Raw genomic sequence first — 27852 nt, 5'->3', positions numbered from 1 at the left:
CAATAAATTAGATAAATAATTATTAGATTCATTTAAAATTTTCGTATCTTATTTTACTTAACAAAGCAACCAGCTGTTACTTCTTAATGTATGTGTCACCATCCTGGCATTAGGGTCAAACTCAAGCTGTAATGATCCACTGAAGAAATAGAAAAACCCTGTAAATACAGATAAAGAAAATAATAAGACATTCTTCAAATGAATGAATTGTGCAACACATATAGCTTAGAATAAACATGATCTGACAATGGATGACATTATTAACTTTTATGTGCCAGGCACTGTGCTGAATGTTTTACATGATTTATGTCTTCTGTCTTTTCAAAAATGGTATGGGGTGTCATTAATGAAGATAAAACTGAAAACTGAGGAGGTTTTGTGATTTTTAAAATCTCCAATGAAAGATGGAGGAAAGGTTCCATCTCATTTTTTCTGACTCCAAAGTCAGTGCTTTCAAATATTAGATTATACCACCTTTAAATAAATAGACTTCTATGATCTTTCAAACTTTGTCCTTCACCCCCTTTCTTTCCAAACTTTCCTGTAGGTCCTAAATCACAGCTTGGGGAGCAAGTGGACACAAGAGGATCAGACTAATGACAGAAAGTGCCAGAGGTTCATTTCCCACTGTGTATACATTATAGGCAATCTGTATTCACAACAAGGTCATCAGCCTCATGAGCAGTCAGCTTGCCAGGCCCTAGTCACCCCTCCAGAATTCCTTCAGCGATAGCAAGAACAATCTTTGATTTTCTTCCTCCCTATTACCATAAGTCAAATTTTGTGTACTTTGAAATTCTGACAGGACAATTATTTATTTAGACTAATGTAAACAATTGCAGGTTGAAACAGAAGACTAAAAAAGGCACAACAGGATGGGAGAGAAGAGAAAGAAAGCCAGCCAGTAGTAAATCTGGCTCACACTTGGTTGTATTTTTATAGCAACATTGTGACCTGAAAGATACTGACTTTAGTGTGAAGGTCTATTCTTCTGTTTTGTGTGTATTAAACAGAGACTTGGAAGTTATTCAAGAAAAAATGTAAACAAAATTTGTATGAGTTGGAAAGTTGAAAATTTTAGGAGTTTGGAGTAAAAAAACATGTAAGACTAAATAATTTAAAAGCTGTTTTGAGCCGGGTGTGGTGGCGCACGCTTGTAATCCCCATGCTTGGGAGGCGGAGACAGGAGGATTACACAGGTTCGAAGCCAGCCACGCTGGCGTAAGAGACCCTGTTTCAAAAATATAAAATAGGTCTGGGAGTGTAGCCTGGAGGTAGAAGGGCTTCCAGGAACCCCAGTACCACCAAAAAAAAAAAAAAATCTGTTTTGATACTTCACTTCTTTTTTGACATTTTTAGAAACTTTATGGAGGTTTGTTTATTTATTTATTTATTTATTTATTTATTTATTTATTTATTTATTTATTGGTGGTACTGGGGTTCCTGTAAATCCTTCTACCTTCAGGTTACACTCCCAGACCTATTTTATACTTTTATTTGGAAACAGGGTCTCTTAAGCCAGCGTGGCTGGCTTCGAACCTGCGCGATCCTCCTTTCTCCACCTCCCAAGCGCGAGGATGACAAGCGTGCGCCACCACGCCCGGCATAAGTCTACAGTTTTATAGGTGTTATACAAAGATTTGCACACAAAAGTTCATAGTAACATTTTCTATAATAGGCAAAGAGTTGAAACAGTCTACAATATAATTCAGTTGATGCCATAAGATGCTCAAAGCACTCCCACTGGTGATAACATAAGAATCCTCTTACCAAAAGCCTGTAATACAGCATCAATCTTTGGCCCAACTCCAGGGAAGTCATCATCTATTAGTCTGGGGAAGCCTTTGTCCATGGTCTCACTATTTTCATCAAATCTGCATCAAGTGGAACAAATTCAACTCAACTTTGTGTAGAAGTCCCGCCATAAACAATAGTAGATGGTGTGACTATTTTAGCATGGAATCGTATAGATTCCATTTATCAATAGATAAATCTTTGCAGATGTACAAAGAGGCATTAAACATTTTTAGGGCCACAGTAATATGCCTTTCCTGGTTTAAAAGCTTATCACATAATATATTCTTCAGAAACATGATGATTCTCTTCTACAGAGGTTTTATATATACATATATATATATATTTGAGGTCAATCTTCTAAACCTGGACACATAGAATCCAACTAGCTACCAGCCACAAATACATAAAAGCTATATACATATGAGATGCAAATTGAACTACACCATTTGGCTAAGGATAAACTTCTGTTTTATCACACGGGGACTCTTGTAGGCCTTGTCTCTAGTGCTTGCTATAAGTGGGCTTCCAATATCAGCTACATGGTGACTAGCAACAGGGTGAGAAGTAAATGTGTCTTTGATCCTCAGCTGGCCTCTCTTGATGCCTTTAGGTGTATGGGTATATGGCTCAATGATCTCCATTCTTAATGCCCTTTGTATCTGGGAGGTTAAACAGTGATGTGTTTTCTTTTTCATAAGTAGAAAATGTGAGGTTACAGAAAGTGAGAGGCTGGGGTAGGGTGTATTCTTAAAGAAAGAAAATAATTTTCCTCAAAATTTTTCCTGTTGCAGATTACCTCCAGTATTTATCCTCTACAAAGAAGTATGTTTTCTTCTTTTCCTTATCAGAAACAGCTGCATCAATTTTCTTGATGGTTCGAGGAAATCCTAGAGTATGGATATTTCTTGGATAGCCTGCTTGTACCTCATTTGCTCTCACTGCCCAAAACTTATTTCCTATTGAAAAAATAAATCCAAGTCATTTGATTTTAGAAATAATGATAGTGCATTGTTATGTTAAAAAGGAAGTTTGGATTTTAATTCCAACCACTAACCCAATGTCTCATTCCCACCCAATTTAATAAATATTTCTTAATGAAGGAGTGAACAAATAAATGAATGGATTACTATTATTCGATGCCTTTTCTGTAGCTCATATTTATTATGTATTAATCATAGTAATCAATTCTAGTTGTTTCTTATAATTGCTAGTGATTTCTTAATCTAAATTTCTAATCTAGACCTTTCTCTCAAGCTTCACTTGAGTAGATCAGTTGCTTTTTGAACACTGTCTCTTAGAAATCTCACAATTACCAAGTCCAATCTGTGTTTCTTCTGAATACCATCGGAATCCATTCAAATTCAATTGAATCGGGGCAGTGGATCTTGTCAATCTTTCTGCTTTTGCTTTAGTATACAACCCCACCTCAAGTCTGAATTTTTTACTCAAACCAAATAACTTACGGGTCAAGCATAAAATAAAAACTGGAAATAAAATATAAAAGTGAATAAAACAAAAAACCTGCACATCAAAATGTGTAGAATGAAGAGAAAGAGATAATTATAATCAGAAGGTTTGTATTAGAAAAGAAATAAGGTTGTAAATAAATAGGGTAAGTATCAAACTTAAGAGGTTATAAAAACAATAACAATAAATTCAAAGAAAAATAAAGGCAATAATAAGTATAAAGATAAAAATTAATTACATAAGAAATCATGATGCAATAGAAAATATCAACAACACCAAAGTTAGTTTTCTGAGAAGACCAGCAAAATTATTAGTTATCTTCAGAGATTAATAAAGACAAAGAAAGGCAGAGTCAATATGAGGAATAAAAAAGGGAAGAAAACTTCAGCAACAACTAACAATAACAAAATAAAGCTCTGAAAACTTTATACTAATTGATTTGTAAACAAAATTGGCAAATTCCTACAAAATTGTTACCAGAACTTAGTCAAGAATTAATAGAACTTGAAACAGCATGTGACCAATGGCACAAGTGGAAACAGTCATTTAAACATTTAACAGAAAAGCCACTAAGGCTTGGGTCACTCATGAGTTAACTCATCTATCCTTGCACAAGTACTAAGACACTTTATAACACAGAACTTTTCTCCCCATATTATTATCTTTTAAAAGCATATATTGTCTATACTTGACCTTTGTTCATTCACATAAATCATCAAACTAATTTGTCAAGTTTTTTATTTTTTGCTTTACTGGGGATTGAACCCAGGGACATTCTACCTCTGAGCTACACCTTCAGCTCTATTTTTCATTCTTTATTTTGAAACAGGGTCTCACTAAGTTGCTGAGAGCCTCACTAAGTAGCTGAGGCTGTCTGCAAACCTGTGATCCTCCTGTCTCAACCTCCCAAGTACTGGGATTACAAGTGTGCGCCAGTACACCCGGCTTAACTTGTCAAGTATCATAAAAGTCTTTCAGCAATTGAATTGAAAATATCATTCTGTAGAGAAGTTGGCATTTTTTAGTTCTAATAATTTTCTTGTCCTTGAAAATGGAATGCCATTTTTTATTCAGGACATCTCATTGAATGCCTAAAAATAGAGTTTATGGTGCTCTGTGTGGAAATCTTTTTAAAACTCTAAAACTTGGTCTTGCAGCAATAAATCACCTAAAATTTTATATAATGGAGAACACTCACATCAGTGAAATGTTTGCAGTAGGATTTACTTGAAGAAGTTAAAAGTTCTTGTATAGTACTTACCTTTAAAAATAAAAACAATGTCCTTACTATTAACTTCATATGCAGCATCCAAGCCTGATGGAAGGGAGGGCCAAAATGTAGAAATCAAATACAACTCAGGTCGCAGGTTCCAGCGGGAGCTGCGCCAAAAATATCTATAATACATAACAAATTTTAATATTCTTTCTCCTTTAAATAATAAATATATAGAAATAGGTACATGAGAAGAGGAACAATCTTTTCTTTCAATCAGTGCCAATTCATCCATTTGCAGGAATCTATATTTTACTAGCCTACATGTGATTCCAGGGTAATGAAATTTATGGCAGGTATATAGACCAGCCCCAATATGATTATTAAGCTTGATTTCATTCTAAAACACTTAAAATATTGTGTGTTTTATGCATCTATTAATATTTTAAGAAATTTTAGGTATCTTGATGCTTGTATATGAATACAACATCTTAGTAAAGAGACAAAGATAATTGGTAGCAGTGATTGCACATATGAAAGGATTTTTTTCTCTGTTTCTTTTAGTACTATTCAAATATTGTGTATAAGCATATATAGCTTTTTCTAAAATCAATTAATTGAAATAACAGTATTTTAAAAATAAACAAAAATATATTTCTTTGCTTCTAAAGATTCACTATAATACTTTTTGAAGTAGTTCCATGAGTTATAATGTTTAAAAAGTAACTATAAAATTTCTGATCTAATATCTAGGTCTTTGATCCATCTCAAATTGAGTCACATAGAGAGACAGGGGTCGAATTTTCTTCTACATATGGAAATTCAGTTTTCCCAACATCATTTGTTGAAAGGCTGTCTTTGGCTCTTTTGTGAAAAATCACACTTGTGAAGGGTTTGTTTCTGTATCTTCTATTCTATTACATTGGTCTGTGTTAATTTTGTGCCAATACTATGCTGCTTTGGTTATGATAGTTCTGTCATCCGTACATGAAGATATCACTGCCAATCTCACTAATGTGCATGGAGGGGATGGAAAGGGGGGTTGAATAGAGTGGAAATCACACCGAGTGTGACTTGCATCGAAGAACAAAGTAGAATTGCACTTGGCTGGCTCTGGTGGGAGTCACACCAAGTGCTGAGCATGTAGGTTTCTATCACTTTGAGGCTCACTATCATGTGTAATTACAATGTACTGATAAAGGATAAAAATGCAAACAAAGCAAATAAGACACTCTGCTTTCAAGGAGTTTTCATTCTAGTGCCCAAGAGTCATCCTTTGTAAGTTTATAAAGAAATGATCTGGACAATTCCAAGGGGATATTAAGAAATGAAATAAGAAATAAATTTGATAAAGAATTGGAAGCTTTTCTGTATACCAACTATAAATCCACTGGAAAAAAAATCCAGAAAACACTTCCACTCAAGATTTCCCACAAAATAAAAATAAAATACTTAGGAATGAACTTAACCAAGGAGGTAAAAGACCTCTACAAAGAAAATTGTAAAACATTGAAAAATATTTGAGGAAGACCCTAGAAGATGGAAAGATCTTCCATGTTCATAGACAGGCAGAATAAATATCATCAAAATGGCCATACTTCCAAAAGTGATCTACAGATTCATCACAATTCTCATGAAATTACAAATGTAATTCTTCACAGAAATAGAAAATCCAGTCCTTAAATTCATTTGGAACAACAAAAAAACCAGAATAGCCAAAGTAGTTCTTACCAACAAAAATAATGCAGGAGGAATCACAATACCTGACTTTAAACTATACTATAAAGCCATAGTAATAAAATCAGCACGGCACAGGCACAAAAACAGATATATAGACCAATGGAGCAGCATAGAAGATCCAGAAACACATCCACACAGTTACAGCCAATTGATTTTTGGTAAATTTGAATGATTTCAAAATGTACAAAATATTTTGTTTTACAATCTCTATTAAATTTCTGTTTATTTTCCCCTCTAAGCACTTAAGAAGAAGATAGAAAAATATAATTTTCCCATCTGACCTGTCTTTAAAGAACAGGATTTCTCCTCGCAAAGTACTGACTGCATCGAAGGACAAAGCAGGATCACACATGGCTGGCATCCCAGGCTCTGTTGGGCTGGATTTTGTGGGTACCATGGGGATGTCTGAGGAGGCTGGAGGAGGACCTAAAGGGAACAGATTAAGGGAGGCAAACGTTAGAAGATGTGTCAATTCATATGCTTTCCAGACATTCTCAAGGTGCTTTGAATTGAATCATTGTCATTTTAGAGATTTCCCAAAGATCATCACTGTGTAACTTTCTTAACATTGGTACTGTTTTATCATCACTCACCATAGAGGGACTGAACGCCATCTATATCATCTTGAGAAAGGCGGAACTGGGCCAGGTTGGTGAAGGAGTTGTAGACTGGATACATCAAAGCTTCAGGGTCGGCCGAGTGAAAGAGACCCAGGGAGTGGCCAAGTTCATGAGCAGCAACCAGGAATAAATTTGTCCCTGTTTGTAAACCATGAATGTTCAGAGTCTAATACCTATTTATTTGATGAATGAACTTACAGAAACCATGCCAACTATACAGGTCATTCTTGGAATCACACTTTCTTTCCCTTGTTTGTAGATTGGTTTATTGATTAGTATATTTCATACTTCATAGAAATTAATATGTTTTTCCAGGTTGACTTGAAGTCAACATAGAAAAAATTTTACTATAAGACTCCCCAGTTCTATCCTTAGTCTAGAAAGCTAGTTCATTTTACTTATATTGACAATGGTAAATATTGTTTCCAAAAGACATTTTTTTGAAGGGACTAAGATTAATAGCATATCAGTAAATATAACTCTTAATTGTCTGAAAATAAAATTAATTATTGTTCAGATTTAGTAACATGTACTGGTTTTAACCTCAGGTTAAATTAATTGCAGAGTATTTATGTATACTTCAAACTCTTAGGCCAAAAAAAAAAAATAGTTATTTTTCATGGGTATTTAGCCTGATTTGTTTTTCTTTCTCTTTAAGATAATCAAGTGATTTCTGATTGTCAGAAACCTTTCCAAGAGAGTCATGGTGTAACACACTTGTAATCCCAGCATTTGGGAGGCTAAGACAGTAGGATCCTGGTTTGCCGCCAGCCTCAGTTACTTAGTGAAGCCTTTCACAACTCAGTGAGATCCTGTTTCAAAATAAAAAAAATAAAAAATAGGGCTGGAGGTGTAGTTCGGAGGTATAATGCCCTTGGTATCCATCCCCAGTACCGCAACAACAACAACAACAACAACAACAACAACTTTCCAATAATAAATGCCACTGGATGTGTATAATCTTCAATTGAAAACAGAAACATGCTCAATAGCAGTTTTCTGCAGGAAAAAAAATCACAGCTGGATTCAGCTTTTATTTGTATTATGAAAAGTTTCATTACTGGTAGAAATTATTTAAACAAGGCTTCAAGCAATTATGCAGAGAACAGTTGTTGAAATAAAACTAGATCATTTCTTGCAACATAGTCTTCATTTTATATACTCAGTAAACATGCTCTGCATTTGTATTAAACATCACAACCAATCTCAGAAATAGTGATTGCTCTGACAGTCTATTTACACACTTTGGAAGTATTAACATACTATGTAGTTAATTTTAGTCAGTGTGTTTATAGCTAGTAAAGTCTTTCAGAACAAGTTTAAGGGGAAAAAAAGCTCCCAAATTGGCATGCTTATTTAAAGATATGATCTAATAATTTCCTTAAATTCCTGGCATTTTCTCCCACTCTTTACTTTATAGAAAAAGGAGACAAATGAGAAGAAATAAAAAGCTCACAGGTACATTTTATGGTCAGAACTGATTCAAAGGAATTCATTCTACACTAATCATTTATATTAAAATTATTTACATTATGATGTGAGACTATTATGTACCGATAAAAATGTTAAAATAAAATGATGAAAAATATTATTAATTATGCTGGTTCTATGACCTTCATCAAGTTCTGAGTTGCAGAAATAAGACTGAATGGCATTTACTATTTTTATATTTGGTGGGGGCAAAGAAGGAAATGCCGATATTGTGCAAAATTTTTTTCAATAATGATTAAATGAAGAGTACTTCTGATGACTCTACTCAGGTAATTAGAACTTTCAGTTAAATTTACTAATCATTATAGATTCATTGATAGCTAGGTATTATTTCTGAAATCAGTCTCAGAGGCTTAGGACCCACCTGAGGTATCCTGCGTCCATGTTTCATCATCATCGAAGTGAACATCTCCATAAATCTCGGGCCCAGGAGGATAGGCATGAGCCAAACTGTGTCCTGGTCCATCAAAAGGATAAAAGTCTCCATGTTCTGATGGGAAAAAATGAAATTATAGGTATTCAGAATTTAATTTTACCCTTTTCCAGGAAGACACTACCAGATGCTATGGCATGAATGTTGGTATCTTCTCAAAATCCATATATTGAAGCAATTTCCCATGTGATAGTAAAAGATGAGTCTTTTAGGAGGTGATTCGGTCAAGAGGGCTTCATGAGTGGGATTAGTGCCCTTATAAAGGAGGCCAGAGGGAATCTTTCTGTCCCTCTGCTATGGGAGGAGAGAAAGTGCTACCTGTGAAAGATAGACCCTAATTAGACACTGCATTGGCTGGCAGTGATCTTGGACCTTTCAGCCTCTACAACCCTGAGAAATACATTTCTGTGCTTTATTAATTACCCAACCTTAGGTATTTTGTGTTAGTAGCCTAACTTATCCAAACACCAGATAAATAGATATTTATTTCTTTACCTCCAACTGCAAATGAGATCATTATGTCGGCCTCTCCTTCATGCACCCTGGAGAACGTGAGTGGGGTCACCTCTGCCCAGACTTTCAGAGCTCTCTCGATGGCAGAATCAACAGCAGCTCTTGACAAGTCTGGGGTGTAATTTACAATCCTGGATCAGAAAAATTGAAGGAGGTGATGCTTTCTCCTGTGATAGAGCTTATAACAGTATTAGAGTGAGAGCCTCTGATCCCATTACCTGTACGTAAGATTGTTTTTCATCCACTTTGGCATGCCAGGAAAGGTGGTAAAGTGACCAACATCAGGAACCCCGCACCTGGGCTTGCGCATCACCTCCATAGTGTTGGAGTCCAGAGTCCCCATCACTTCCAACCCAAGGAACTTCTGCATTTCTTGGATTTTCTTAACAACAGGACTACTATTCTTGCTTCTAAAAATTTCTTTCACATCCTTCTCAAGGCCATAATAATTTTCTAGGTATTGCTAATGGGATAATAAGTACAGTTCTTCAGTCACTGATTATGATTGCTTAGCCATTAATCCAAATTTAAAATCTATTTTAATTATTACCCAATTTGTTGAAACAAAACAGGTTTCATACTTAATTTGACATTTCATTAAGAAGCCTTATTTTATTATTTCATTACAATGTAATCTGTTAGCCAAGTAAGGAAATTGACATAATTGTGCAAATAATTTGAGCTAATATATCTTACCTTTTTCACTTGACAGTCTTAACATGGACCTGGTTCAAGACTGAAGTGAGATAGATATTTTTATCCACATACAATAAATAATAATCTAAGTATTAGATATTATTTGAAGAATGAAATAATATGCTATTCCTCCTCAATTATTTTAACTAAAATAACTTTAAAATCAGAAGTTTCATCTATTTTTTCATTTTTTTCTTTTCACTTAGATTCAAAGATGCTGCTTTTATTTTATTTTATTTTATTTTTTGGTGGTACTGGGTGTGGAACACAGAGGCTTTCTACCTCTGAGCTATACTCCCAGACCTATTTTATATTTTATTTGAAAACAGGGTCTCACTAAGTAGCTGAGGCTGGCTTCAAACCTGTGCGATCCTCCTGTCTCAGCCTCCCAAGCACGGGGATTACAAGCATGCGCCACCACGCCCGGCTTATTTTATTCTGATCTTGAGTAATTACTTCTGCTTCTGGTGCCTTTCTTTCCTTCTCTATTAAAATGAAGGAAATTTCTACTTGTAGCATTTTGAAATAGTCTCTGATGCTTAGTGATTCTAACATAATACCTTCTAAATCGAATCATTCTTCTTCACGTTAAAAGGCCAAGCAGGTGTACCTGTTTCTCCAGGTGACCTGGCCGGTGGCTGCAATGGATGCCGCCATTAATTACCTGGACAAGATCCATGTTTGGGTCCTCTTCCTTCACTGCTCCTTTTAGAGGATGAGCTGAGCAGATTGGCAGACACAGCAGCACGAGGATGGCAAGACGCTCCATTCTGACTTTTACCTTAAGAAAACCCCTTTCTATCCACCAGCATCTATCTCTACCTCTGAGAGGCTACTCTTTTATAGGGAAACAATGTTTAGATCACCAACAGCATGATTCACAGATGTGGTTTTAAAAATCTGAATAATAGCAAAAATGTTCACAAAAATCAGTGTTAAGACGATATAGCCTACATCAGTAATTTCCCTCAACCTACTCCACTTGAAAGAATGATTAATCTCCAGGAAATGTTTTCTGTGTTTGTAAAGAGGAAAAAGAACTGTCTGGATAATTTTTGTTTACTTGGAGATCGCTGACATGCCTGGTAAAACATCAAATGTTTAGACATTTTAAAAACCAGTGCAATTTATAAAAAAAAAACTATATTTTAAACGCAAATATAAGCAAAATAAGTGAACGGATGGAAATTCCAAATATAACTGGGTATTTTTAATCTAAGAAGAAATAAAGACAGATACTTCATTTCCGGAGTCCTTGTTTATCATAGTTATTACTGATTTCCGCAAGTATTTACTGGCCCCGAGTAGGAGTGCTGTGAGAAGGAAGTGGGCATGAGCAGGATGACTATGGAGAGAGGACGGTGCGCAGGAGACAACTTTGAGTCTTCACTCATTCTCCATTTCAGAGTGAATGATATGGTCGTAGTAACTGCTCCATAAAACCTTAAAAACTGGAAGAAAGCTTTGGTGAAGGAAACACTTCAAATAATGCCCTCTACATTTATGAAGTTATCAACGCCAATCTCAATAACATGTCTGGGGATGGGACAGAGTGGTGTGGGGTCCAGAGGGAGGCTCGCCAAGTGCTGTGAACATGTAGGTTCCTATCACTTTATGATGTAAAAATGCAATGCACCAAAAATACACTTGAAAAAGAAATAAATTTAATTGCATATTTGACCAAAAAGTTCCTCTTACCTTCCTTCTCTTCTTTGCTTTTGAAATTTCTTTTCATCCTTTATCCTCCCAAAGTACAAATGGAGAGATGGACCAGACTTGTTCATGAATGAAATTTTCTTTCTTGCTCTCAGCAAAGTAGAATGCTTTTTACACAGCAACACAGAAAGTCTGTAATAACCGTTTTATCAAACTAACCTATTATATAAGAGATTCTGAAATTCTTGTATAGAATTATATTTTTCTTTCTCAGTAAAGATAAATGAACTCTACCATATCAAAAGTATGAAATTTCAAAGTGATGGGAGATTAAATTAATGAATGTCTACAAATGATCTTTGCATTTCCATCTGCCACTGCCACCCTACTTGAGGTAGGATGGACAAGTGGTATGTCCAGAAATCAGGAGGCTCTGGGACCTCCATGCAAGGGTCGGGGAGAAGCCTGGCTATGCATTGAGCCAGGCACACCAACCACGGCTTAAGGTAGCCAAAGGGTTTGCTCTACAACTTGGCCAAGTGGGAGGAACATCACTTTGAAAATCAGAGGAAAAGGGCCTGACAGAAAGACTTAAACAAAGGCAGCTGGACTTGAACAAGTATATAACACTTCCAGACAACTATTTTCACCTATAAAAATGAGGTGTAGGTAGCCCCATTTGAAGGGCTGTTATGTGGTCTTTATGCAAGTATCCTTTCATTTTACCCCAACACGTTTGACAGGCAAAGCTTGTTGGCTGGACAAATCTGTGACTGTGTCCTTAGGCACTGATCTGACAAGTTCTGGGGTGACTCATATTTATTTTAGTCATAACTTTATTAGTGTTGGCACATCCTGCTGGAGGATATTACTACATAGTAATTAGAGGTATGATTAGGATTACAATTGGCTAAACAGCCAACAACCTAACCTGACAGAGTGATATTGGTGTTTTAGCCTATTCAGCATTTAACTATTGTACCTAGAAGAATTAATAACTTTTGTCAGGGAAGTCCTGTTTATTTCTAAGCAATTTATTATTTATTAAACTTACTGGAGCATATGTACAGTCAGATAAACAGATATATACTAATTATATTTAATGAAAGGTGAAACTCACACGACTAGAGATTATATTGTGTGCCAGTTTCTAAATGCGTGTTATTTCTAATCTTTAGGGCAATCCAGTAAGGTTGAAATTAGGATCAGAAAATTTGAACAGTAAGCTGAAACTCAGCTAGCTAAGAAATAATAAGAGATTACTCAGAACTATCAGCACAGAGCTCAACCACTACAATTAGCATTTATCAAAAAAATCTCTTGGCTTGGACCTCAACTCTGTCCCAACATATTTCTCTCTCCTTTTTTCCCCTAATTCTTGACACTCACCTCTGAACTTGTTTTCAGTTTACCTCACTGGCTGCTGTTCTGTTCTCCTATCTGATCATCTTGTGAATCTAGCCACTTCTTTTGATCTGTGTCTGCCTTCCCTGACACCTGCAGCTAACTGTGGTTTGTGCTACATTGATGTGGTCCAGACAGAGCATCCATCTACAGCCCATCATAACCTGTAACCAAGATGGAGACATGTATAACAGCTCCTTACTTCCAGGTGAGCCCGCTCCTGGCAGTACTGGTGAACTGTGCACTTTCCATTGTTTCAATAACTTCTGCTTCTCAGACTGTACACACTCACATATGATTCTAGATTAACTGAGGCATGGTGCTGTCTTTGGTATTTTGCAACTTCTTTTGTTGGAAATATTTTATTACAAGTTGAGGTTATTGTGCTGTCACAGATCCAGAAAAAAAATGAGAAGTTTACCTGTTTCCAATACTTCTAATACCAATGTGACTACTTCACAAAAGGAACATAGCTTATTGCCCATATTTTAATTATTTTTATCTTTCTCCTGATAATTTAACCAAGTAGTCTATGTTACCAATCCTTGCTATAGAAAAACTATCAACCTCTATTTGGAATATTAATATATCTTCAGATATAGCATTTGGAATTATCCCATTCTATCAGCAACTTTTAACTCTGTTTACATTGTCTTTGGATGTACATTTTTTATTTTTAGAAAGTTTGTTTATTCTTTTGTTGCCTGTGCCTTTGAAATCATATCCAAGAAATCACTGCCAATTTCACTGTTATGAAGTTTTATGATCCAGGTTTTCTTTTAAAAGTTTATAGTCTTAAGATTTACATTTAGATCTTTTATTTATTTTGAGTTAATATTTGTATATGGAGTTATGTAAGGGTCCAACTTTGTTCTTTTTCATGTAATTATTATTTTTCAACAATATCTAGTGAAAAGATTATTACTTCCTTCACCAAATGTTTTTGGAAACCTTGTCAAAAATAACTTGACCATATATGGAAGAATTTATTTCTAGGCTTTTTATGTTACTCCACTGGTTTATATATCTGCCTTTATGGCAGTACTACACTGTTTCAATTATTGTAGCTATAAGGTTTGAGATCAGAAAATGTAAATCTTCTAGCTTTGTTCTTTTTTGTGATTGTTTTGGATATTTAGAATTCATATTTCATGTTAGGATAGATTTTTTCTGAAAAAAATGTATGATAGTTTCACCTTAAAAAATTATCCTCTGGTAAGAAAGAAAGCAAAAAGAAATATTGAAATGTTATCTCTAAGTGATCAAAAGCTTGATATCAGACAAATGAATCTGTTATGTGAGATTATCATTGTTAATTTTGGATAAATTGTTATAATATTAGATGTCAACCACTAAGCCAAGCATGGGAAGGAGGGATGGGGAGGAAATGGGGTGGGGATTGGGTAGGGGTTAACTAGGCGATGTGTGCACGTATGTCTACACAAGTTTTTTTTATCCCATTATGATGTATGAATACAGTGATCCAATAAAAAAATTTAAAAAAGTAAAACTATCAACTGAAAAAGAAAAAAGTATCAAGATAGGGGTAATAAAGATTTAAGAATCACAGCTTCAAGTGCATGCGCTAAAGGTTAGAATGCATAATTACATGTTGTAGTTTATAGTAACCACTATTATTAATCATAGATGACCACATAAAATAATATTGTGTTGTGGTTATCATATTTTCAACTTAGATTAGGGTTTCTTACTGGTTTAATCACTAGTGCAGTTTTTTTTTTTAATTTTATGTCGGGAGGGAGTTTGTTGGGGAGGAGAGTAGCATTAACTAAATATTCTGGCCACAGGAGAATGTAAGAAAAAAAAAGACAGTTGTCAATTGTTGAATATTTTTGACAGTATGTCAGGTACTACACTGGCTGACTTAGCCTCTTCTATCCTCATGACTGTGCTAGAAGCTAGTATTGTTTTTTCTTTGTCATAGAAAGTAAACTAAGATTCAGGAATGTCAGAATGCTTTCTTCATCTGAGAGTTGACTGCTCTTTGAGTTTTGCACTATAATTCAGGGGGTGGTGTACTGCCTCCTCAAAACATATGGTATAAGACTAGAATAAAGCAACTACTTCTTCCCTTATAGTAGTATTAGGGGCTAAAATTTCTAAAATGCTTCCAACTAAAAAAGCTAGAGCTTTGACTCAATCCCAAACAGAATACAAAGAAGCAAAATCCTTAATTTTCAGTGCATTTCTGGGCTCATAGATAATAAAGGGAGCCTCTAAACACTCCTTCTGAATCACTCACTCCACATCAAGTTTTGGAGACCGTTAGTTTTCTCTAGTAAAGAAATTATATCAATCTTAAAATTAGTGGACTGGGATCGGGGGTATATAAGACTGGACAGGGAATAATTTATTGACATGGATACACTTATTTATGATTTGGGGCTCAGTGTTCTGAAAAAAAAAACCAGAAGCTTGTCTAATATTCTGCTGACATAGATTCTCAAATCTGAGACACAATGACATCCCATAGTATATGAGACAGAGAAGCCCAAACTGTCACACGTTATGGAGGAAGGAGTGAAAAGGTACGGGGAGATGAAACCTGAGAAAAGATTTCTCACATAAGTGTGAGGCACTCATCATGCCACTCTGTCCCTTGGGAAGGCAGAGTGGGCTCCCCTTTCACCAAGTTTGTAAGAAACACACCAGAGAGGTACACAGTATGTCTCAAAGACACAGGGCGGTATTTGTTCTCTGTAGAATGGGGTTGAATACCACTGCTGCGGTGGAATCAGACTTTCTGCCCTTTCTGCATCCTGAAACACCATCATTTGATGATGCCAGAAAATGATGGTGCTTCACACTCCACACATATTCCCTGGGCATTTATGATACCCGTTTTTCACAATTCCTTTGATTTGGAAGCTATTTCTCAACACACCTAAGACTTGAAGAATTCTGAGACCTGATCTTAGTTATTTTCCTGAACTCACTGAGGAATGGAGAAAGCAATATGGAGAAAGACACGCAAGGCTTTATTGTTGTCCCAGAAAAGGTCTTGACAATTCTCAAGGCAAGAGCTGGCTTCTCTCTTTTTGAAAGAAAGAGGTATTATTTCTTCCCATGTGGAACTTTCTGGGAGATTTAAGTGTACAAGATTTTAGGTTTGTCTATTCACTACTTTGGCTGGGAGTGAGCAAGTTTGCAATTCCATTCAGGACTGATTTTCAGCATAATGTACAATAAATAAAGATTTCTTTTAATGTGACCATTAATGTCTGTTGGTTTTCATCATATGTCTGGAGTAAAATTTTGGCTTCCCTGAGCATAGGCCTTTCTTTTATTAAATTCCCAGCCCCTAATCACTTTTATAATTATTATTCTTTTTCTACTATAGAAACAGCACAGTCAACAGATAAGTCTACACCTCACCATTCCTTTAATTTTTTTTGTTGATAGTACTGGAGATTGAATGCAGGGACATTCTACCTCCAAGCTATACTCTCAGTCCTTTGTATTTTTTATATTGAAATAGGGCCTAAGTTGCCTAGGTTGGTTTGGAACTTGCAATCCTCCTATCCTAGCTTCCCAAATTACTGTGATTGCAGACATGTACCACCACTCTCAGCTTCTTTAAATTTTTTTTTTTTTTGGTGTGTTGTGATTGCATGTGGCGGTGAGATTCATAGGGAGACACTTATAAATATACATAACATCATTTGGTCCATTTCTTTTCCAGTACCTGCCCTTTCCCTTTCTTCCTCTGATTCTCCTCCATTGCTCTATTGGTCTCTCTTCTTCTTTTCATGGGGTCCTTTTTCTTTCTTTTTTTTTTTCTCTAGTTTCCATATATGAAATGAAACATATAGTCCTTGATTTTCTGAGTCTGGCTGATCTCACTTGACATGATGTTTCCACTTCCATACATTTTCCTGAAAATTACGACATTCTATTCTTATGATTCATCTTTATTTCTTCATAATCAAGCACAAATAACAATCTTGGTAACTGTGATGTCACTTATATACTGGGATAGCGCTACCCACCTCAAGAACAAATTATCTTCATCAGGTATTCTTAGAAAGCAGAGCCAGAAATGAAAGGACAGGTACTTCCTGGGCCCTGTGTTCCAGAGAGTGGGATTGAAGACCAGGAAGAGCAAGCAAGGAAAGAGAGAGACAACACAAAGATGAGCGTCAACTGGCCAGAGATATAGGGACTGTGTCTATCAATATGTGACTGTCTGGGGACCCTCTTTAACACACCTTCAGAAGACATTTCTAAAGAGAGAGGGGGAGATACACCAATTCATCCATTGTTCTCACATTGGTAAAATTTTTACTCTACAAATGACCACTTTTCTAATTTTTTAGGTTGCATGTGCACGAGTTCTAAATGGGTGCCTCAGGAAACCTCATTGGAAATTCAGCAGAAAAGCCTTGAGGCAAGAAAGCAAGAAACACAGGGCACAGGCCAGCCACACACAGCTGAAGTTTAGAGTTTTGGTTAGGACCTGTGTAGGACCAGCCACCACTGCTGTGGCTGGGATAAACTGTAGATGAGGCTGAGGAAGAACCTGCAGAAGTATCTGGAAATTTCTATAACGTAGCAGCTGAACTCTTGGGCATATAATCAACAGAAATGCCTCCATATGTGCAACATTGCTTATAAAACCCCCAAATTAATAATTTGAGGTCCATCAGTAATGGATGAAATGCATAAACTACATGTGGATTACAGCCCGGCACATACAAGGAAAAACACACCACATTAAATTTATTTAAGAAATAGTCAAATTAAACTTAAGGTGTTAGGATTCAGCATAGTAGTTACCTTTGCAAAAGAGAATGCACGGTGGTTGCTGTCAGTGCTCTCCTCAAATCCCCTTTAGTACCAAGCTCCCATCTTCTGGCTACTTCAAGAGCTGGTGACTTACAGCTTATAATGGTCACCATTTCTTTGCCAAGTGGTATCATCTTGCCTGGGAAGCTGTGCTACCCCTCACAATCTAGACCTTGACAGATGATTGATTGACACAGGGGTACAAAACCCCATGCTTCAAGGTGGCACTAACTCTCTGGGTCCATTTTTGTTGCAAAGCCTTCTCATGAGATCAGAGAAATCCTCATCTAAAAGCATGATCTTTGACTTTTTCTCTGCATTCAAATGTTTGCATCACTCTTTTTTTCCCCCCTGAAAGCACTCTTCTCCCAAAGACACCCCCAAATAACTCTTGTTTCAGGATATGTTTTTAGTGACTCATCCTAAGACAAGGCGAGTGTTGAGTGGACTACAGTGGTATTGATAATCCTCTCTTTCATGACCTAGATAAGGATTGAATATGCCTGTTAAACTTGTCATAACACATTGAGATGAACATTTGTGACTTGTGAATTGATATTTATTTATGTTATAGTTTAATATAAAAAGTTTATGAGAAAGAGAGAGAAAGAGTGAGAGAGAGACAGAGACAGAGAAAGAGACAGACAGACAAACTGACTTATGGCCAAAAAAGAAGTTACATTGTTCTCCAAAATTTTGAGTTAAGAATGGCCTCAGAAACATGAATATCTCATAAGGTTTTCAAGACTCTGTACTTGGAAAGCCTATACACATCTTTGAACCACTCATAAAATTCAAGGGCTTTGGAAGCTACTTGAAGGATTCCTATTTACGTTAACTTCCTCCCAAATTAGCCATGATAAACCAAATGATGCTTATTTAGGGAAATTAAGTTATGCAGCACTAACAAAATTTAAGGTTTTTGTGCTTAACACAAGAAAAGTTTATTTCTGCTGGGCATGGTGGTACATGCTTGTAATCCCAGCATTTGGGAGGCTGAGACAGGAGGATCGCGGTTTGAGAACAGCCTCAGCTACTTAGTGAGGTCTTCCACAACTTAGTGAGACCCTGTTTCAAAATAAAGTATAAAAAATAGGGCTGGTGGTGTAGCTCAAAGGTAGAATGCCCCTGAGTTCCTCCCCAGTACCGCAAAAAAAAAAAAGAAAGAAAGAAAAGAAAGAAAAAAGAAAGACAGAAAAGTTTATTTCTGACTTAGCAAAATCTACTAAGGTTTGTGGTAACTGTTTAGAAAGGTAGCCTGGCAATTCCAGCTTCTTCCGTCTTATGGCATCTCTCTAATGATGTTCTTCTATGATCACCGTGGCAGAGGAGTAGACATCTATGGATATTTGTTTGGGGAATCAAACACTTATGGCTGGAAGAGATTTTGTCACTTACTCATATATTCATTGGCTAGAACTAGTTAGACACTCCACTGCCCACAACACTTACCTCCCCCCACCCACCTCATTAGCACAAGAATTTGGACTGTGGGAAAATGTAACCCTCCCATGTACTCAGAAAAGAAAGTGGCATCCCCTTAGAAAGCCCCACCATGCCTTCACTTATTTTACTTTAAATCAATTTGAACTCTTTATATGGGACTGAGAGAATAACTTTCTTTCCCTTCTATGTGAACAGAAGGTATAAACAAGAAAGTAAAAACTGGAAAGCCAATCATGGTGGTGCACGCTTTTAATCCAAGCATTTGGGAGGCTGAGACAGGAGAACTGCAGTTTGCAGATAGCCTCAACTACCACTTAGTGAGGCTCTTTGCAACTCAGTGAGACCCTGTTTCAAAATAAAGAATAAAAAATAGGGCTAGCCAGGCATGGTGGTGCATGTTTGTAATCCCCGCTCTTGGGAGGCGGAGACAGGAGGATCCTGGTTCCCCAACAGCCTCAGCGACTTATGAGGCCCTTAGCAACTTCGTGAGACTATATTTCAAAATAAAGAATAAAAATAGAGCTGGGAGTGTAGCTCAGAGGTAGAATGCTCCTGGCTTCCATCCCCAGTACCACAAAATATTGAAAATTAATCTCTGTAGTTATGGTTTTATAAGCAGGCAATAATAGTATAATAAATGCAATGGAAACATTGAAAAAAGTAGAGACAAGGATGGCTTTTTTCCAAATATCAAATGCTTTATTTCATATAAGGGGAGTTGTCCTGCCAGGTATAGTGGCAGGTATGAGGCTGAGATAGGACCCTGTTTCAAAATAAAAAAGGATGAGCATGTAGCTCAGAGGTAGAATGCTCCTGGGTTCAATTCCCAACCCCTCCTCCAAAGGAGTTGTCCCTTGTAAGTCAGGATGCTAGTGTTCTTAAGCTGCTTTTCCTCTGCTGAAGGCTCATGTCTTTTGACTCTTGAAAGGTGATGCTAATCACCTAGGCTGGTCTCCAGCATCAGTGTCAGGCTCATATAGTCTGGGAATAATCTTCTTTGCAACACTGGCATTTGTGAATCCATAATCCATGAACTGGACCTTATTTGGCCATTGTTTGTAGAACTAAATTATATTAGTACATAAAAATATACTATAAGTATAAAAATGCAGGATGAGGTATAAATAAGGCTATACTGAGCAGTCCTGTGCATCAGTGGTTCTAGAAGTTAAATAAAATACTGAAATATATGGCTCTTCAGGAAAACATCTTTCTTGGGCTCACAGAATACATTTTTTTTTTCATTAACTTTGTAACAGTTGGTTAATATTTTCTGCAGTTGAACCAGCTAGTAGTTTTCAGGAGAGTCAAAATCCGCTTTGTTTTAGGATTAAATTTGTATTGCCTTGTTCCACAAAAGAAATAGAAAAATCCTAGAAATAAAACAAAGAATATTTACTACATTATACAAGTCGTTTATAGGTTTAACTTGAATCCTCGAGAAACGCAAGTCCTTGGAACAAATATCTTTGTTATTTGCTATTCCAAATGGCAACACTGATGCTGCTACTATGGCAGCAACATGGGGGAATATTTCCGTTTTCACTTACCATCTTTCTTGAAAACAGCGTCAACTTTGTTGACAATTCCAGGGAAGTCGGCTGATATCATTCTGGGATAACCTGCATCCATGGATCGTTTATATTCGTCATACCTGGTCAAGTGGGGATTAGAAGTGTCAGAACCTTTTGGTAAAGATGTAGATTTCTCAAAATCATGATAGGAGATTCACCAGCAGAAACTTAACAAGACTTTTAATTCTAGAGATTGTAAAATGGGGAGTTTTATGAAAAGAGGTAGAATGTTGGGTTGACTAGAAGATGTATAAGGTCCATCTGAAGCTCAACATCTAATACTAATTATCTAGTAAGTTCTACACTATGTCCTACTCAGGTACAATCAATACAATGAAAAAGTTAAGCTTGTTTTGTCCATAGTAGCTCTATGAAAATCCTCATTTTTACACTTTTTGGCCATCTTTATTTATTTTTAATTTTTTTTAAATTTTTATGTGGATCATATTTAAAATGGCATATGTTCAGACTGTGCTTGGTGCAATTTTTAAAAATTAGGCACCACATGCTTTCTGGATTCCTAGTGTCTCAGAATCCCCAGCATATCAGGCATTGTGTGATGATCATTAATCAATCACCTGTATGGCTGTTGGACTGGCTACAGCCAATCCTGGAAAGGGAAGGCATGCCCATAGAAATTCTAGATTCATATTGAAAAGGGTAAAGCCCATACTTTTTGTATAAAAAGAACTTGTTCCCTAATGTTTTTGTGTTCAGTCATTACCTCCAGTACTGGTTATCAACAAAGAAGTATGTTTTCCCAGTCTCCTCCTCTGCAACAGCAGCATCGATCTGCTTCACAGTTCTGGGGAAGCCAAAGGAGCTGTGGATGTCCTTGGGAGAGCCAGGCAGTATCATCGGCCCTTGGGCAGTCCAGTACTTAGTTCCTGACAATCAGAAACAAGAGATGAAATTAATTGTCCAGGTCTCCGATAGACAATAATCTATGGTGTCTCTGGAGTCTGAATGTTTGTTGTCCATAAGCTCCACATCACATAAAACTAGTCTTATATACTAGAGCCAGGATGGCTCTTATTCACAAATATGCCTGCTTATTAATTCGTTTATCTTTGTGGTACTAGGGATTGAACCCAGAGGTATTTTATATCTGAGTTACACCCTCAGCCCTTTTAATCTTGCTAAGCTACAGTGATGCTGGCCTCAGATGAACCTGTGATTCTCCTGTCTCAACCTCCTAAATCCTGGGATTACAGGCATGCACCACCACACCCAGCACAAATATGCTTATTTACTCCTCATGAAAAAAGACTTTGAAGCCGGGCGTGTTGGCATACAGTTTGTAATCCCAGCATTTGGGAGGCTGAGACTGGAGGATCCTGGTTTGTGGACAGCCTCAGCTACTTAGTGAGGTCTTCCGCAACTTAGTGAGACCCTGTTTCAAAATAAAGTATAAAAAATAGGGCTGGTGGTTTAGCTCAAAGGTAGAATTCCCCTGAGTTCCATCCCCAGTACCAAAAAACAACAACAACAAAAAAAAACCACTTTGAAACTTTGAGTATGTAAAATCCTATTTAACTTTAAAGGTTGCCCATTTGAACTGCATTCAAATCTTTGGCTTGAGCTTCTTACTTCATCATGTCTTAATGTTTGCCTGTATTATGAGAAACACATGGTACAAACATTTTCAAAAAACCTGTCTTTGGCATAGTGTTTTTAAAGCCAGGAGCACTAGAATCTATTTTGTTCTGATGAAATCAAAGAGATTTGTCTCATGCAATTTACAGTAATTGAGGAATTCTCACACTTAATATTCATGAGTTGCCTGGGAAACTTGTTAAAATTCAGATTTTGTCAAAGAGGGTCTGAGTTGGGACTTGAGGTTCTGCATTTGTAATGGAATGTTCAATAATGCCAATGCCACCAGTTTGAGGACCACATCCTGGAGCAAGGATGCTTGGTGGTGGCCTCCTTCTATTGAGAGGGTGGTTCAAATTAAGACAGGATTCAGGAAATCACACTGATAAAATCTTCCTGTTTAATTATTCATAGAATTGGCTCAAGACTCTTACCTGAGCACTACTAAGAATATAAAAGGAATTTAAAATGCATAAGTAGTTTGCACCAAAAACACATCAGAACACCAGGATCATAGGCCAGGTCAGTTCTATCTTTGGTCATTTTTTATTACTTAGAAATATATGACATAATTTTGAATTAAGCTGGTGAACTCCCATTTATTTGTTTGGTGAGACCACTAGATATTCAAAACTCTTCATAGAGAGAATATAGCTAGTACCCTTGAGTCTCTGCCCAAAAGTAGATTTAAAAATCCATTAAAAAAAAACAAAGAAAAATAATCAGAAGCATTACCTTTGAAAAATCGGACTTCATCTTCATTAGCATATTCATAAGCAGCCTGAATTCCACTTGGCAGTTGTGGCCAGAAAACAGAAATGAAGTTGAGCTCAATGTCTGGGTAGTAGGGATTTACACGCATGTAGAATCTGATTTGAAAACAAAGGAAAATAAGGTTTTGATCTAATATCCAATGATCTGCAGCCTACGTGTATCTCCTTTTGGTTGCTGGCACTTGTGGTATGCTTGTAAATATTTAACACCTAGATCCCCAAAGAAGGGGCGGTGGCCTGGTTCCACAGTTGTTTATTTTCTCACACAAGTCAGTTACCATCTCTAGCCTCTGTATCTTTCTGATGTGTTAACATTTAAATGATGTTAGTGTCCCTCCAGTTCTTACAAATCCTGGATGTGGCCCTATTACTTGGAGTAAACCTTTAAATACTTGCTTGAAAGGTGTGTCTTGCTATATTGAATTTTCCTTTAAGAACCTGTTTCTTCAACACTTTCCAACACTGAGCTATATGTGGTATGATATATATCCAACCTTATTTAGTCCTTTCTTCCTTCCTTCTTCCTTTCCTTTTCTTTCCTTTCCTTGCTTTGCTTTTCCTTCTTCTTTTTTTTTTTTTTTTGTATTAGGGACTGAACCCAAAGGCATTCTACCTCTGAGCTATACACCCAGAACTTAAAAAATTATTTTTTGTTTTGGAACAGGGTCTTCACTAGATTGCTGAGAATCTTGCTAAGTTGCCAAGGCTGTCCTCAAACCGATGCTCCTCTTGTCTTAGCCTTCCAAGTACTAGGATTACAGGTGTGTGCCACTACACCTGGCCAACCTTATTTTTTTACACTCAGAAATAGGAAAGAAGAGGATAGAAAGTATTAGAGGCCAACGCTTGTATTCTGGGTTAGATCTGACCACAAGTAGAATGACAGCATCAACCAGATTCCAAGAGGAGTGACTAAGGAGAGGCGGGCCTTTCAGACTGCCCCTACTTTCTGCTCGGGTCCTTCTGTGAACTGCATCATTAAGAACGTAATATTATTTTAACTGGCCCTTTAGGAATCACTGTGGTATGGAGAGCAGGCCTGTCTCTTGCATAAGGGAAGACCACAATATTTTTGAGTACACACAATACAGAGGGACTTCTAGGACCCTCCTCTGAGGAAGAAGCACCAGGCTGTGACAGCTCAAGCCTGTCCAAGGGGGAAACCTGAGGATTTTCTGGGCAGTGGATCCTTTCCTGTGCTTTCTTGAGCTCTCCAAAAGGCATCAGAGACTGCAAGATCTCAAGCTTTGGGAGAGATATCCCTTCCATGAGGGAAAAGGTGAGACTTAAACGGTCCTCAGCATGGTGGTACTGCAGAAGGGACTGGTTAAGTTCTACTCCTTAGAATGCGATAACATACTTAACATCATGCAGATTGGCATAATGGATGAACCCTGAATTTGGGGTCAGAAGATCAAGAACTGCTTTGTCGCCAGTGAGCTTTGTGCCCCCAAAGGGTTGCTCTTTCCTTCTCTCTGCCTCACTTGACTGATCTGTAATGCGGGATTATATATACTAATTTTCTACTTCAATGAGATTGTCCGAGAATAAAATAACTTAATACATGTCAGAAAACAAAGTTACTATAAAGAATTGATGTCATCCATTTATAATTATACATGTAATCAAATGTAAGATAAATAAAAGATGAAGCATATTAGTGGCTTCTAGTAGTGAATGCAGAATATGAAAAGCAACTGACATCTTACCTGTCTTTAAAGAACATCACTTCTCCCCGAATTGTAGTTATAGCATCAAAGGTTAGCTTAGCATCACAAACTTTTGGAGTTTGGGGGCCTTCTGGCTGGATGGGAGCATCGGAAGGTCCTAAGAAAAATAAGAGACCTGAAGTTAGTATTGCCTAGTATTGAAAAACTACACAAAGAGTGGAAGATTCGTAAAGAACACAGCTAATTAGTGTTTTATTTGAAAGAGGTGTTAAAACCAATAGGCTTTTTATCCAACAAATTTTTGTTTTTATTTACCATAAATGGCTTGGATGCCATCAATGTCATCCTGAGCTAGCTGAACATCACCATTGTAGATGTAGTTGGGGTACATTAAAGCTCCAATATCAGCGGAATGAGAGAGTCCAAGAGAATGGCCTAATTCATGAGCCGCCACGCGATACAAATTGTAACCTGAAAGGGCCAATAATCCATTTGCAATTATTTGAAATATATTCAGTTTTGAGGTACTTAATTAAGAAATAATCTATGACTCTACAAGGAATAATTCTCATATTTTCTTGGTAACTTTTTGAAATATATATAATTTAATTATATAATGTAACTATAATGTAATTATACAATTACATTTTTTCTGAAGGTGGGAGACCTGCATTTAGTAAGAGACATGTTTAACCTTAAGTTTTATGGTTATAACTGATAAAATTGAGAAAAATTCACTGACTGTGAGTCTAGCACAGATGAGTCGATCTTATTAATTATTAACTGGATGTATTATTCCACAGAGAAGCAATAAAGTTGGATTAATAGTTAATAGTATTTTTTAAAACTAATAAAATACTTAAGGTTAGAAGTTTTGGAAAGCACAGAAAGCCTTTCTCTTCCTTCATTTCCATATAAGCTTACTACAACTGTTAAATTTTGCTGTATCTTTGCAGTAAAGAAGATTCCACGTAGATGTCTACATGGAAAACATTTTTTCAACATTAATTAATGCAATTCTTAAAGTGGCCTACTCTCCATCAGTGATATAGTACTAGTAGAACTAGCCTCTCTTACACTTTTTAAACATACCATTGCTTTTCTGTGGCAGAGGGAAGATGTTCACTTACATTCAGGTATTCTTTCAGTTAAATCAACCAACATTACAATGATTGTGAAGAGGCCGAGGAGTCAAGAGTAGCAAAACTGTTTGACATACCGTTGGAATCTGTGGTCCACCTTTCATCTTCATCAAAATGAGCATCTCCTCCAATCCCTGGGCCTGGCTGAAAAGCGTGAGCCAGGTTTCCGTCAGGTCCATCAAAGGGAGAATTGTCATAGTGATCTGCAAGAAAAAAGACTTCAACCTCGGGCCCTCTCAGTTCTCATGTAGGCTAACGTTTTGTTGAGAGGCCAAAGATTTTCATCAACTGTCACGTGATTTCCCTCCTTATGCTCATAAAAACAACAGTCCTTCAACCAAGAATTCCAGCCCCAAGGCTACAGAGATTAAGTGCAAGCTGAAGGGAAGGTGATATTTTCCTGCTATGAGAAGAGCTTACCTCCTCTGACAAAGGATATCATTATGTCAGCTTGACCCTCAAAGACCCTGGTGAATGTCAGTGGTGAGACATTACTCCAGAGTTGGAAGGCTTTCTCAATGGCATGGTCCACCTTTGCTCTTGTCAAATCTGGTGTGTAATTCTCAATCCTTAGAATAGATAAAATAGAGACTCATCAGACCCCATTTCTCTCTCTCTCTCTCTCCCTCCCTCCCTCTCTTCTCTCCTCTCCTCTCCTCTTCTCTTCTTCTTTCTTCTTCTTCTTCTTCTTCTTCTTCTTCTTCTTCTTCTTCTTCTTCTTCTTCTTCTTCTTCTTCCTCTCTCTCTCTCTCTCTCTCTCTCTCTCTCTCTCTCTCTCTCTCTCTCTCTCTCTTTCTGTGTTATTGGCGATCAAACCCAGAGACATTCTACTTCTAGCTACTTCCTCAGACCTATTTTGTTTATTTGAAACAAGTTCTCATTTAGTTGCTGAGGACCTCACTGAATTGTTGAGACTGGCCTCAAATCTGTGATCCTCCTTTCTCAGCTTCCCAAATGCTATGATTATAGGCGTGCACCACCATATTTGACAGACTCTTTCTTACCTCTGAAATATACCGCCCTCGTTCCGGTGCCTAGTCTACTTACATGTAGGTCAGATGTGTTTGCTCCCATCGAGGGTTCCCCTCAGTGAGGACAAAGCGGGCCGTGTCAGGCACTCCACATCTGGGCTGCTTCATCACCTCCAGCGTCGCAGCATCTGGCTTCCCGGTCACTTTCAGCCCAAAGAATTCCTGCATTTGCTTCAGCTTTTCAGTCACGGAACCACTGCTGCTGTGCTTTGCAATTAGCATTCCTTCACTTTTCAAGTTGTAGTAGTTTTCCAGGTATTTCTGGAAAATAAAAGGATAAACAATGAATGGAAAACGTTTCTCATCTACACAAAGATTGATAGCATGAGATTTAGCCAAAATAGAGATCTGCTTTTAAAGCTTTTGTTTAGATCTCATAATCCTTATTATCTTTATCATTGGTGGAAAAATGCAATTTTGGAGTAGAGATCTCCCTGCCATTAGTAACTAAGAAGTGTGAACTTCACAGTAGAGCAAGATTTGAAGAGCAAAATTTGAATCCCGCCTCTTTGGTTCCCTCTTGCCTCCAATCAGAAAAATGGGAGCCTATGTTTGGCTAGCTGTATTTTGGGGAGGGTACAGTTTCTGCCAAAAATCCATCCTTAAATAAACTCTGTTATACTATTGCAGACAAATGCAAACTAAAGACTTGCATTTCTAGCGTGTGGACTGCAGCATTTACCTGGACCATCTCCACATCTTGCTGTCCTGGTCTGAGAGCTGCTGGGAAGCCATGAGTCCCCACAGCCCAGAGTAGTAGCAGCAGCAGAGGAAAGCTGGGCGT

The 27852-nt window shown here is 37.0% G+C and overlaps 1 protein-coding gene across 1 annotated transcript; it reads right to left on the bottom strand.

Moving 5' to 3' along the window:
• Positions 1–57: 57 nt before the first annotated feature.
• On the bottom strand, positions 58–27852 carry LOC308258336 (stromelysin-2-like; the record flags this gene model as incomplete). Its single annotated transcript, XM_080688838.1, has 20 exons — positions 27751–27852; positions 27085–27329; positions 26458–26606; positions 26115–26240; positions 25211–25366; positions 24935–25052; positions 23188–23321; positions 21581–21743; positions 20833–20936; positions 20555–20655; positions 10635–10751; positions 9493–9737; positions 9257–9405; positions 8693–8818; positions 6811–6975; positions 6499–6643; positions 4526–4659; positions 2594–2753; positions 1771–1874; positions 58–158 (listed from the first exon to the last, which is right to left on the bottom strand). Exons 1-20 carry the CDS (start codon positions 27757–27759, stop codon positions 58–60), a joined length of 2751 nt encoding a protein of 916 aa, XP_080544964.1. The 5' UTR covers positions 27760–27852.

The sequence above is a fragment of the Muscardinus avellanarius genome, assembly GCF_963383645.1.
Source record: "Muscardinus avellanarius genome assembly, chromosome: 1".
NCBI lineage: Eukaryota > Metazoa > Chordata > Mammalia > Rodentia > Gliridae > Muscardinus > Muscardinus avellanarius.
Note: the sequence above shows the minus strand (reverse complement) of the source record. Positions and strands in the feature narration are given on the sequence as shown.